This window comes from Hyperolius riggenbachi, chromosome 11 (assembly GCF_040937935.1).
Source record: "Hyperolius riggenbachi isolate aHypRig1 chromosome 11, aHypRig1.pri, whole genome shotgun sequence".
Lineage (NCBI taxonomy): Eukaryota > Metazoa > Chordata > Amphibia > Anura > Hyperoliidae > Hyperolius > Hyperolius riggenbachi.
In genome coordinates, this window is record NC_090656.1 from 17,861,502 (window position 1) to 17,874,012 (window position 12,511).

The following is a 12,511-nucleotide window of genomic DNA, read 5'->3' on the forward strand; positions in this document are numbered from 1 at the left end:
GCAATGTTACTGGTTGACTAGTGCAGGGTTTCTCAACTCAGTCCTCAAGTAACCCCAACAGTGCTATGTTTTGTGGAAATGTGAAAAGCTTTTATCTCTAGATTTTGCTGCTTCTCCTGTTGCTGATGTCCACCTGATTTTATGGGAAAAGTGTCTGTTTGTGCCCAGAATCACCCAGGGCTAAGACTTTTTTCATATTTTGCTTTGTGTTTTTCTATTAACAGAATATAGACCATTGCCTTCTCCAACCCGCTCCTCCATTCGTTCCCCAGGTCCGGCCTCACGTACTAAAGAGGCATACCGAGTCACCTTTGCCGACTCCACAATTTCTGAATTGTTTCCAAGAAGCGATGGTCTATCTAAACTTGATAAGAACGATGACATTGGCGAGAAGAACTCCATATTCAGCTTCCCAGAGAAATCGGGGTCAGCATTGAGCTACAAGAATCCCTACCTCACATCCACCCCTGTAAGGAAGGACATTGTGGGCAGCGAGAAGACAAGCTCTGGTGCCCTGGATGGGATTAAGAGACTTAAGGCTGGTGGCCTCCATGATGTTGATCAAAGCACGGACTTGAGGGAACGTTTCAAACCCTCACATAATGGGGAAGAGACCAGCAGGGAGCGACTTCTGAGGCTTAGCTCAGGTAACACTACAATATTTATTGGAATACATATCAAAGCAAATCTGTAGCAAAACAAAAAATTAAAATACCTACTTATGGAGAGTGAAGGCTCTGGAGCCTGTAGAGCCTTTCTGGTCCTCTCTTGGTGTCCTCATTCCAGCACTGTCCCCCATTTAAATTTACCACCTTCGGGAGCCCTCAGAAGGTTTCGGGAGCACTTGTGTCCCATAGAGCTCCCAAACACGGATGGCTCTGTACTGCGCATGTACGAGTTCACACTCATGCAGGTGCAGTATGGAATCGCCTGTCTTTGGGATCACTTGGGGAAACACATTCTCCTGAAGCCTTCTGAGAGTTCTCGATGGGGTATTCAACCATTTGGTCGATAATATGCAACAGCGCTGGAACAAGGGGGACGAGAAGAGAGGCTCTATAGGTAGAGTTGGGCCGAACGGTTCGCCTGCGAACGGTTCCATGCGAACTTCAGTGGTTCGCGTTCGCGTCCCGCAGGCGAACCTTTGCGGAAGTTCGGTTCGCCCCATAATGCACATGGAGGGTCAACTTTGACCCTCTACATCACAGTCAGCAGGCCCAGTGTAGCCAATTAGGCTACAGTAGCCCCTGGAGCCCCACCCCCCCTTATATAAGGCAGGCAGCGGCGGCCATTACGGTCACTCGTGTGCTGCCTGCGTTAGTGAGAGTAGGGCGAGCTGCTGCAGACTGTCTCTCAGGGAAAGATTAGTTAGGCTTAACTTGTTCCTGTCTGGCTGCATACCTGTTCTGTGAACCCACCACTGCATACCTGTGCTGTGAACCCACCACTGCATACCTGTGCTGTGAACCCACCACTGCATACCTGTGCTGTGAACCCACCACTGCATACCTGTGCTGTGAACCCACCACTGCATACCTGTTCAGTGAACCCACCACTGCATACCTGTGCTGTGAACCCACCACTGCATACCTGTTCAGTGAACCTGCCACTGCATACCTGTTCTGTTCAGTGGACCCACCACTGTATACCTGTGCTGTGAACCCACCACTGCATACCTGTGCTGTGAACCCAGCACTGCATACCTGTGCTGTGAACCCACCACTGCATACCTGTGCTGTGAACCCACCACTGCATACCTGTGCTGTGAACCCACCACTGCATACCTGTGCTGTGAACCCACCACTGCATACCTGTTCAGTGAACCTGCCACTGCATACCTGTTCTGTTCAGTGGACCCGCCACTGTATACCTGTTCATTGAACCCACCACTGCATACCTGTGCTGTGAACCCACCACTGCATACCTGTGCTGTGAACCCACCACTGCATACCTGTTCAGTGAACCTGCCACTGCATACCTGTTCTGTTCAGTGGACCCGCCACTGTATACCTGTTCATTGAACCCACCACTGCATACCTGTGCTGTGAACCCACCACTGCATACCTGTTCTGTGAACCCACCACTGCATACCTGTTCAGTGAACCCGCCACTGCATACCTGTTCTGTTCAGTGGACCCGCCACTGTATACCTGTTCAGTGAACCCGCCACTGCATACCTGTTGTGTTCAGTGAACCTGCCACTGCATACCTGTTCTGTGAACCCGCCACTGTATACCTGTTCTGTTTAGTGAACCCGCCACTGTATACCTGTTCTGTTTAGTGAACCCACCACTGCATACCTGTGCTGTGAACCCACCACTGCATACCTGTTCAGTGAACCCACCACTGCATACCTGTGCTGTGAACCCACCACTGCATACCTGTTCAGTGAACCTGCCACTGCATACCTGTTCTGTTCAGTGGACCCACCACTGTATACCTGTGCTGTGAACCCACCACTGCATACCTGTGCTGTGAACCCACCACTGCATACCTGTGCTGTGAACCCACCACTGCATACCTGTGCTGTGAACCCACCACTGCATACCTGTGCTGTGAACCCACCACTGCATACCTGTGCTGTGAACCCACCACTGCATACCTGTTCAGTGAACCTGCCACTGCATACCTGTTCTGTTCAGTGGACCCGCCACTGTATACCTGTTCATTGAACCCACCACTGCATACCTGTGCTGTGAACCCACCACTGCATACCTGTGCTGTGAACCCACCACTGCATACCTGTTCAGTGAACCTGCCACTGCATACCTGTTCTGTTCAGTGGACCCGCCACTGTATACCTGTTCATTGAACCCACCACTGCATACCTGTGCTGTGAACCCACCACTGCATACCTGTTCTGTGAACCCACCACTGCATACCTGTTCAGTGAACCCGCCACTGCATACCTGTTCTGTTCAGTGGACCCGCCACTGTATACCTGTTCAGTGAACCCGCCACTGCATACCTGTTGTGTTCAGTGAACCTGCCACTGCATACCTGTTCTGTGAACCCGCCACTGTATACCTGTTCTGTTTAGTGAACCCGCCACTGTATACCTGTTCTGTTTAGTGAACCCGCCACTGCATACCTGTTCTGTTCAGTGGACCCGCCACTGTATACCTGTTCAGTGAACCCGCCACTGCATACCTGTTGTGTTCAGTGAACCCGCCACTGTATACCTGTTCTGTGAACCCGCCACTGTATACCTGTTCTGTAAAGCCACCAAAACCTGCACTCTCGCCATGGTGCGCGCCAGTCCAGCACGGCCGTCACTACACAAACAGCTGTTTGCGGTGCGTTACACGGTGAGTTTGGTGTGTCAGTGTGAAGCAGTACCTTAATTACACTCCCTGATTGATGTATACACATGCAAGATGTTTGAAAGCACTTTAGGCCTGTCATTTAGCATTCAATGTGATTTCTGCCCTTAAAACGCTGCTTTGCGTCAAATCCAGATTTTTCCCCGGGACTTTTGGCATGTATCCCACTCCGCCATGCCAGCCTCCAGGTGTTAGACCCCTTGAAACATCTTTTCCATCACTTTTGTGGCCAGCATAATTATTTTTTTTTTCAAAGTTCGCATCCCCATTGAAGTCTATTGCGGTTCGCGAACTTTAACGCGAACCGAACCTTCCGCGGAAGTTCGCGAACCAGGTTCGCGAACCTAAAATCGGAGGTTCGGCCCAACTCTATCTATAGGATCCAGAGCCCTAAACATTAAATAGTTGCCCAATCTTTGTGTACCAGCCAAATTGTTTAACAAGCTCGTCACTATCACTCCCCTTCCCCAAAAGGTAAGCATATCTAGAAGAGTTCATGGTATGCTCATTCTCCTTCCTCCTCTCCATAGATAAAAACATAACTGCTCACAAAAGGCGAATGTTTGTGTCTACTGGCAGGCCACTCATGCTTGCTTGTGATTACTCTGTATTATCTTGGAGGGAGGGAAGGAGGGCTGAATTGAAAGGTGAGGTTCTGCATAAGGATGACAGAATCTTCACAAATAAAAACAACTCGGAATACATTTCTACTCACAATCTAATCCCTACCATAGTCATAGTCTAATGTCCTACCATATAATTATTATGTATTTATATAGCACTGACATCTTCTGTAGCACTTTACAGAGTACATAGTCATGTCACTGACTGTCCTCAGAGGAGCTCACAATCTAATCCCTACCATAGTCATAGTCTGATGTCCTCCCATATAATTATTATGTATTTATATAGCACTGACATCTCCTGCAGCACATTACAGAGTACATAGTCATGTCACTGACTGCACTCAGAGGAGCTCACACTCTAATCCTACCATAGTCATAGTCTAATGTCCTACCATATTATTATTATGTATTTATATAGCACTGACATCTTCTGCAGCACTTTACAGAGTACATAGTCATGTCACTGACTGCACTCAGAGGAGCTCACACTCTAATCCTACCATAGTCATAGTCTAATGTCCTACCATATTATTATTATGTATTTATATAGCACTGACATCTTCTGCAGCACTTTACAGAGTACATAGTCATGTCACTGACTGTCCTCAGAGGAGCTCACACTCTAATTCTACCATAGTCATAGCCTAATGTCCTACCATATTATTATTATGTATTTATATAAAACTGATGTCTTCTGCAGCACTTTACAGAGTACATAGACATGTCTCAGAGGAGTTTCAATCTAATCATACCCTAGTCCTAGCCTAAGGTTCTACCATATTATTATTATTATTATTATTATTATTATTATTATTATTATTATGTATTTACATAACACTGACATCTTCTGCAGCACTTTACAGAGTACATAGTCATGTCACTGACTGTCCTCAGAGGAGCTCACAATCTAATCCTACCATAGTCATAGTCTAATGTCCTCCCATATAATTATTATGTATTTATATAGCACTGACATCTTCTGCAGCACTTTACAGAGTACATAGTCATGTCACTGACTGTCCTCAGGAGCTCACAATCTAATCCTACCATAGTCATAGTCTAATGTCCTACCATATTATTATTATGTATTTATATAAAACTGATGTCTTCTGCAGCACTTTACAGAGTACATAGACATGTCTCAGAGGAGTTTCAATCTAATCATACCCTAGTCCTAGCCTAAGGTTCTACCATATTATGATTATTATTATGTATTTACATAACACTGCCATCTTCTGCAGCACTTTACAGAGTACATAGTCATGTCACTGACTGTCCTCAGAGGAGCTCACAATCTAATTCTACCATAGCCATAGTCTGTCACTACCACAGTATTGCGTCTTTATATAGCACTGACATCTTCTGCAGCACTTTAGAGAGTACATAGTCACTGACCTCAGAGAAGCTCACTACCTAATCCCTAGGAAACTCATGCACAGGGAGAACATGCAAACACCATGCAGAAAGTGCCCTGGCCCAAATTTGGACATAGAACCCTAGTGCTGAAAGGCAAGACTGTTGTCTACTATACCACCATATCGCCCTCCTGAATAAATCTCTGGTCTTGCACACAAACCCTTTCTTCTGTGTACAGCTAACTTCCTATTCAGTTTAACTGTCATAGTTAAATAGGAACTCCAGTAAAAAACAATGTAGTAAAAAAGTGCTTCATTTTTACAATAATTATGTATAAATGATTTAGTGAGTGTTTGCCTATTGTAAAACCTTTCCTCTCCTTGATTTACATTCTGACATTTTTACTGCTGGCAGGTGATGTCAGTGGAAGTAGCTGCTGCTTGCTTTTTTGGCAGTTAGAAACAGCTGTACACAGCTGTTATTTCCCACAATGCAACAAGGCTCCCACAGTGTGCTGTCAGAACCATGGTCCTGACATCACACTGTGGGAGGGGTTTCACTACTATATCAGCCATACAGAGCTCCCTGATGATCCGTTTGTGAAAAGGAATAGATTTCTCATGGGAAAGGGGGTATTAGCTACGGATTGGGATGAGGTTAATTTCTTGATTACGTTTTTTCTTTAAAAGCACACCTGAACTGAGAGAGCTATGGAGGCTAAAATGTGTTTCCTTTTAATCAATGCAGATTGCATGGCTGCCCTGCTGATCCCCTGCCTCTAATGCTTTTAGCCATAGACCCTGAACAAGCATGCATATCACATGTTTCTGAATTAGCCGCATTCTTGTTTTAGCTGTGTGATTCAGACACTACTGTAGCCAAAAAGATCAGCAGGACTTACGGGCAAGTGGTATGGTTTAAAAGTAATTAAATATGGCAGCATCCATGTCCCTCTCAGACAGGGCTGTGGAGTCGGTCCAAAAATCCTCCGACTCCTCAGTTCAGGATTCCACCGACTCAGACTCCTTGACTCCGACTCCTCTAATTTGCATATTACAATTTTGTTGATTAACAGTATGTAACGTGAAATTCGTCTCTTAACTGCCAACGCTTAGGAATTTTACAAGACAACTGAAGTGAGAAGGATATGTAGACTACTATATTTATTCCCTTTAGACTAAAACTAGTCCTTGGTAAGAGTACTTGTAAAAGGTACAAACCGGAACAAACATCTATCAGGCCCTAGGCAATGTAAGTGTGGGTACATGTAAGAATTATGTGCAGGTACTCCGCAGGGGAATGAGGAGATTGTAAACAGACAACACCTCTGTGTTAAATGTGCACAACATTCTCAGTGGATTCCCTGCAGCTCTGTGGGGAGTGCATATGTAGAGTATAGTACTACTGTGTAACAAAGTAAACCTGAGACAGATGAAATTAAAGCTTTATACATACCTGGGGCTTCCTCCAGCCGCCTTCAGGATAATCAGTCCCTCGTTGTCCTCCTCCACCACCTGGATCTTCTGCTATGAGTCCAGGTACTTGAGCCAGTCTGGTGTAGTGCGCATGCACACACTCCGCCGCCGGGAGCGTACTACACCTGCGCAGCACTATTGCGCAGGTGCAGAACGCTCCTGGCTGGAGAAGCGGCACGTGGCTGGACTGTGCTGACTGGCTGAATTACCAGGACTCATAGCAGAAGATCCATTTGGTGGAGGTGGACAGCGAGGGACTGATTAGCCTGAAGGGGGCTGGAAGAAGCCCCAGGTATGTATAACACTTTTATTTTCATCCGTCTCAGGTACCCTTTAATTTGTAGTCACCAAACCAAATTTTAACAACATATCAAATTATTTGATTTCATGAGCAAAGAGAGTGCATACATTTGCATAAATCAGCATCAACGCAGAATTATTTCCATCTCATTGACCATCTCTATTAGTCACATAGCTACACATCAGGCTTTATTCTTACAGCATAGACGTTATTTAGTATATATAAGAGATTCCTGTGTACACATCATATATACAGTCACAATCAGATATGTATATCTGACTTTAAAAATACGGGGACTGCTTTATTGAAGCAGCACAAGTAACTAATTTTGATTGGTTTATGTCATTTTTGTGGACTGAGCACAGCTATTACTGTATATATACATTATTTTAATGACTTATCTGAGAAATAGAACATTTTATTATATTTTCTATTTTAATTACAGTTACAAATTCATTAGGAGTCGGAGTCGGTGCATTTTTTCCCGACTCCGACTCCAGGCACCCAAAATTGCTCCGACTCCACGACTCCGACTCCACAGCCCAGCTCTCAAAAATATTAAAAATGGCTCCTTGTACCCATACAGGTGTAAAGTATGTTATTTGCACCTTTTTCTTCTCTTTTGAGTTTTCTTCTGGCTTGAAGCACACTAGACAGAATCGCTAGCGTTGCGGAAAAAGCTGCATGCGTTTTTGCCCATAATGAAAGTCTATGGGCTGCACAAAAACAAAATATTGAAGAAAGTGAATGCATGAAAAAAAAACGCGAATGCATACAAAAACACACCAAAAACTGCTGAAACGTAACCTGCAGAAAACGCATGTTCTCTGCACGATGACATGCCTCTGTGCCCTTCTGTGCCGTTGCCAGTCCCCATCCCCCCCGCCCTCCATGGCTCTGCTGTCCCCCCTGAAAAATACAGACAGGCTAGCGACAATCTGATTGTCGCTAGCCTGCTGTGTACCTGCAACTTGTCAATCACTGCTCCTCCGCATTACCTCCCCACCTCCTCCATTACATGGCTCCCCGCCTCTGCTAGCTTCCTCCAATCGGAAACTAAGCTGCGACCCAGGAAGTACTTCCGGGTCACGGCTTAGCTTCCGATTGGAGGAAGTTAGCAGGGGGAGCCATGCAATGGAGGAGGCGGGGGAGGCAATGCAGAGAAGCCATGATTTACAAATTGCAAGTACACAGCAGGCTAGCGACAATCAGATTGACGATAGCCTGTCAGTATTTTTCAGGGGGGACAGCAGAGCCTGGGGAGGACTGGCAACGGCACAGAAGGAAGCAGAGACATGTCATTGTGCAGAGAACATGCCTCTGTGTCCTATTAAGATTTAGAAAATCCGCCTCGGATTCTCTTTAAGATCATTTTGAAATGTCTCCATGCTAGGATGTTGCTAGGATACAGTGACAGGACAGAAGCAGGTAGAGGGGGTCATTTTCTGCATTCTGTACCCAGAGCTGCTGCTATGCTGGGAATTCTATTTAAACAGTTGCTTATACATTTTCAGATCTTTACATCACAACGCATCTGTCTGAGCCTCCTTCATCCTCCAGTAGTCTCTCCGCTCTTAGGAAAGGCTTTAGTGACATCTCAAAGACTTACACGCTGCCATCTAAGCCCAACCTGACCAACACCAACTCCTCCGCCGCAACCGCGGCCAGCCGTGCGGACTTCAGCAGAGAGTATAGAAGCGCCTGGAGTCCAGAGAAGGCGCCCGCCGTGACGGCGTATCAGTCAGGAATGAAGAGGTCCAGCAGCCTGAATTCTCTGCTGTATACAAATCCCTCCGACGTGTATCAAGACCGGCATGTAAGTGCGCAACAGACATACAATCTGTGTGTGACCGAATCTGCTCACTTCCTATATCAACTCAATAATGCCTCAACTCAGACCTGCCAACACTGCAGACAATACAAAACAATGCTGCGGATAAAAGTGGGCACCATCCATTAATCAAAGAAATTGTTCATTTCATCCTTTTACAGTTCAGCAGCACTTAAAGAGAACCTGAACTGAAAATAAAAAGACAAAATAACCATACACAGGTCATACTTACCTCCCATGTAGTCTACTCCTCAATCTCTTTCTCCTCTCCTGCATCCTGTTTTTCCACTGTGATCAATGGAATTCTCTGTCCTCCTTTTTGTAAATGGCCATTACCCCATAACACCTTCCTGGTCAGCAAACTATTAAACTGTAATATCACCCACTTGAGTCATAGGGAGACATGGACATTACCTTGCACATTCAGTTGTAACTGACAGCAGCTGATATATAGCAACTGGTATATTTCAGTTCTGACAAAATCTTGTCAGAACTGGAAGGGATCACTGTAAGAAGAAAATGTTGAGCTTCTGAGAGGAACTGACGGTGAGGTAAGTATGTAATATTCATTTGCAGCTACATCATGTTCATTTTAAATAATTTTAGGCCTCTTTCACAGTAGGACGTTGCGTTTTTTGATGCGACGTAAAAGTCGCAACGCAAATTACAACACAACGCAACGCCCCAAAAAAAGTCGCAACGCAACTTAATGCCCCGTTATCGTCGTATACAGTAGAGCATACAGGCAATGAAAAGTATGCTTCCAAGTCATTACTGAGCATGTGCAAACAGTCCAATGCAGCTAATAACGTGTATACCGCACAGCATGCAGCACCTTTCAATAACACAACACGTTGCACACAAACACAACGTGTGCACTGTGAATGTTGCACAGACTTAGTATTGCTGTGCGTTGGAACATTTTCTAACATGCGACTTTAACGTTGCACTGTGAAAGAGGCCTTACTCAGTTCAGATTCCCTTTTTAAAAAAAACACATTCACTCTACAAGTAGTTCTTTTATTGATGAATGGTGCCAATTGGTACACAGCATAATCTTTGGATGTTGACCAAGAGGGGCAAAACTTTCTTTTTTTGTTGGGACTTGTTGTGGGGTGCTGATGTGGGGGTCAATGTAAAGGTTTATGTATTAGTCCTAGGAAGACAGGCCAGTGCCCTTGTAGCCTTAGGAAGGCTAGCACCTTCGCCACAGGGGTCTCCAATTACACTGTCCCACACACACTGTATATAAGTGATGGTCAATGATATGCTAATAATTTTGAGTTGATGCAGGATCATGCAAATTTGTGCAGCTTAAAAATGGACCGATCGAATTTCACCTTAGCAGGATTTGATTGGCCCATTTTCAAGCTGCATGAATTTGCATACACAATTTGCATAATGCATCAACTCAAATTTATTTGCATTTTATTGACCATCCCTACTGTATATGTTGGCTAAAAACACAGAACTCTATGCAGCACTTACGTCCCAGCATGGAATCCCAGTCTGCATAGAGTTTGCATGTTTTGCTATTTGTATAGGTTTCAACCCACACCTCCAAAACTTATTGGTAGGCTAAGGCTAAGCGGCTTCCCCAGACATTGTCTCTAGACAGTGGTATGGAAATGAGAGAATTCAAATAAGTTGAAGAGACTATTACAACGTTTTTTCTACCATCCTACAAGTTCCTAAACCTGTTCTAATGTGCTCTGGCTTACTGCAGCACTTTCTACTATCACTGTCTCTGTAATAAATCAATGTATCTTTCCCCTGTCGGACTTGTCGCCCTGTGTCTGGAAGGCTGCCAACTCTTCCGTGCTGATCTGCTATGCACCCCCCTTTCCAGGCCACTCTATGCACACTCCAGTGTGTGTGTTATTTACATAAGCCAGCAGCGTCTCTGCTCTCTTATCAGTGATAGAAGAGAGCTGGATAAAAATCCTCCTCTGTTAGGCTGTGAAAGGAGCTGGGCTGACACATACTGAGGAATTACAGACAGGAAGAAATGACCAGCCTCACAGGCTGTCACTAGTATTCTGTGGGTGAGAGCTGCAGGGGACAGAAGGTAAACACACAAATGATCTATTGAGATTCAAAAGGAAGGGTGTATACAGCCTGCTTGTGTATGGATGTATTTTCTATGTGTGGACATACTGTACATCAACCTACTTCCTGTTTTGGTGGCCATTTTGTTTGTTTATAAACAAACTTTTAAAAACTGTTTTTGACTACTTTTAATGCGATGGAGAACGGCGATATTGTGACAGAGGGTAATAGGAGATGTCCCCTAACACACTGGTATGTTTACTTTTGTGTGATTTTAACAATACAGATTCTCTTTAAGGTGGCCATACACTGATAGATATGCAGCAGATTTGACCATCAGATTTCTGGCAGATGCCTGTCAGGTGGAATCTGACAGGAATCTATTGGATGTGTGCCACACACTAGGAACAGATTTCCAATAGATTTAAAAATGAAATCTATTGAAAATCTAAATGCATTATTGCACCATTAGATCCAATGCAACTCTACGGGCTACATTTTCCATCCTGTCAGCTAGATCAAATCGATCAAAATCGATCACAAATTGATCGATGGCTGAAATTGGCCAGTGTATGGGCCCCTTTAGAATCCCAAGTTTTTAATGCACATTTCCACAGACCTGTAGCCAAGTCAGTCAAGCCCTAGAGTTGCTGCTTCATTAACCAACGGATTTGTAATCGTGGACATTATTCTCCACTTTCAAGGGGCAAAGGCTATTTGGCAGCGGAGCAGTGCTTTTTGGCGCAGGTAGATTTGGGCGCAGCCAGCGCCGCCATAGACTATGATGGGAATCAGTCTATAGCGGTGCTCAGTGAGTAACTTCTGCGCTGTCAGAAGAGACGGAGCCGAGGTTGCTTAAAAATCACAATAATGCGGCCTCCAGCAATCGCTGGAAGCCGAATTATTTCATTCCCCCACTATCCATGGCGGCCTGGAGGGGGAATAGTAATTAACACGGCCGGGACTTGTGCAGAAGCAGGATCAGTCATATACCAGCTGTCTCCTGCGCCCATTTCAGATGTACTCATTTGGCAGTGTAAAAAGTGTCAGTTACTTTGTAAATATGACAATCACTGAAGTTAATGCAGATGGGTGGTAAGAACCTGAAGCATCTATCAATATCTGCTCTGTAAATCTTACACAGGGAGAAAGTCTGGGACACTAATCATTGCCCATTCTAATGGCCCATACTCACGGGCTACAGTTGTCGCCCGTGAGTATGAGGCGTTGCACGGGCGCGCACCCCGAACCATCGCTCGTCGCTGATGTCGCCAGGCGATTGAACTTCGCCGCAACTGTCGCTAGTCCGCGTGTGTATGCGGACTAGCGATAGCAACCCCATAGCCGGCGCACTGAGTTTCCGGCGGGGAGAAGGATCGTCGGCGACAGTTTCCGTCACGCCAATAGTCCCTCTTCCGCAGTGTGTATGCGGAGGGACGTGGCGACGAGCTGTCGCGCACACGCTCCCGTGTGCTAGCGACATGCAGGTTTGGTTGCCCGTGAGTATGGGCCATAAAGCATACATGTTAGACTCCACCCCGGGGACAAAT

At 45.4% G+C, this 12,511-nt stretch overlaps 1 protein-coding gene across 2 annotated transcripts in view; it reads left to right on the forward strand.

The window, feature by feature from the left end:
• Window positions 1–12,511, forward strand: part of LRRC36 (leucine rich repeat containing 36) — a 54,687-nt gene that overhangs the window by 26,739 nt on the left and 15,437 nt on the right. For both annotated transcript variants that reach the window (XM_068260281.1, XM_068260282.1), the window contains exons 8-9: window positions 225–647; window positions 8,596–8,897. In XM_068260281.1, coding sequence (XP_068116382.1) covers window positions 225–647; window positions 8,596–8,897 — 725 coding nt within the window. The remainder of the gene's footprint in view (window positions 1–224; window positions 648–8,595; window positions 8,898–12,511) is intronic.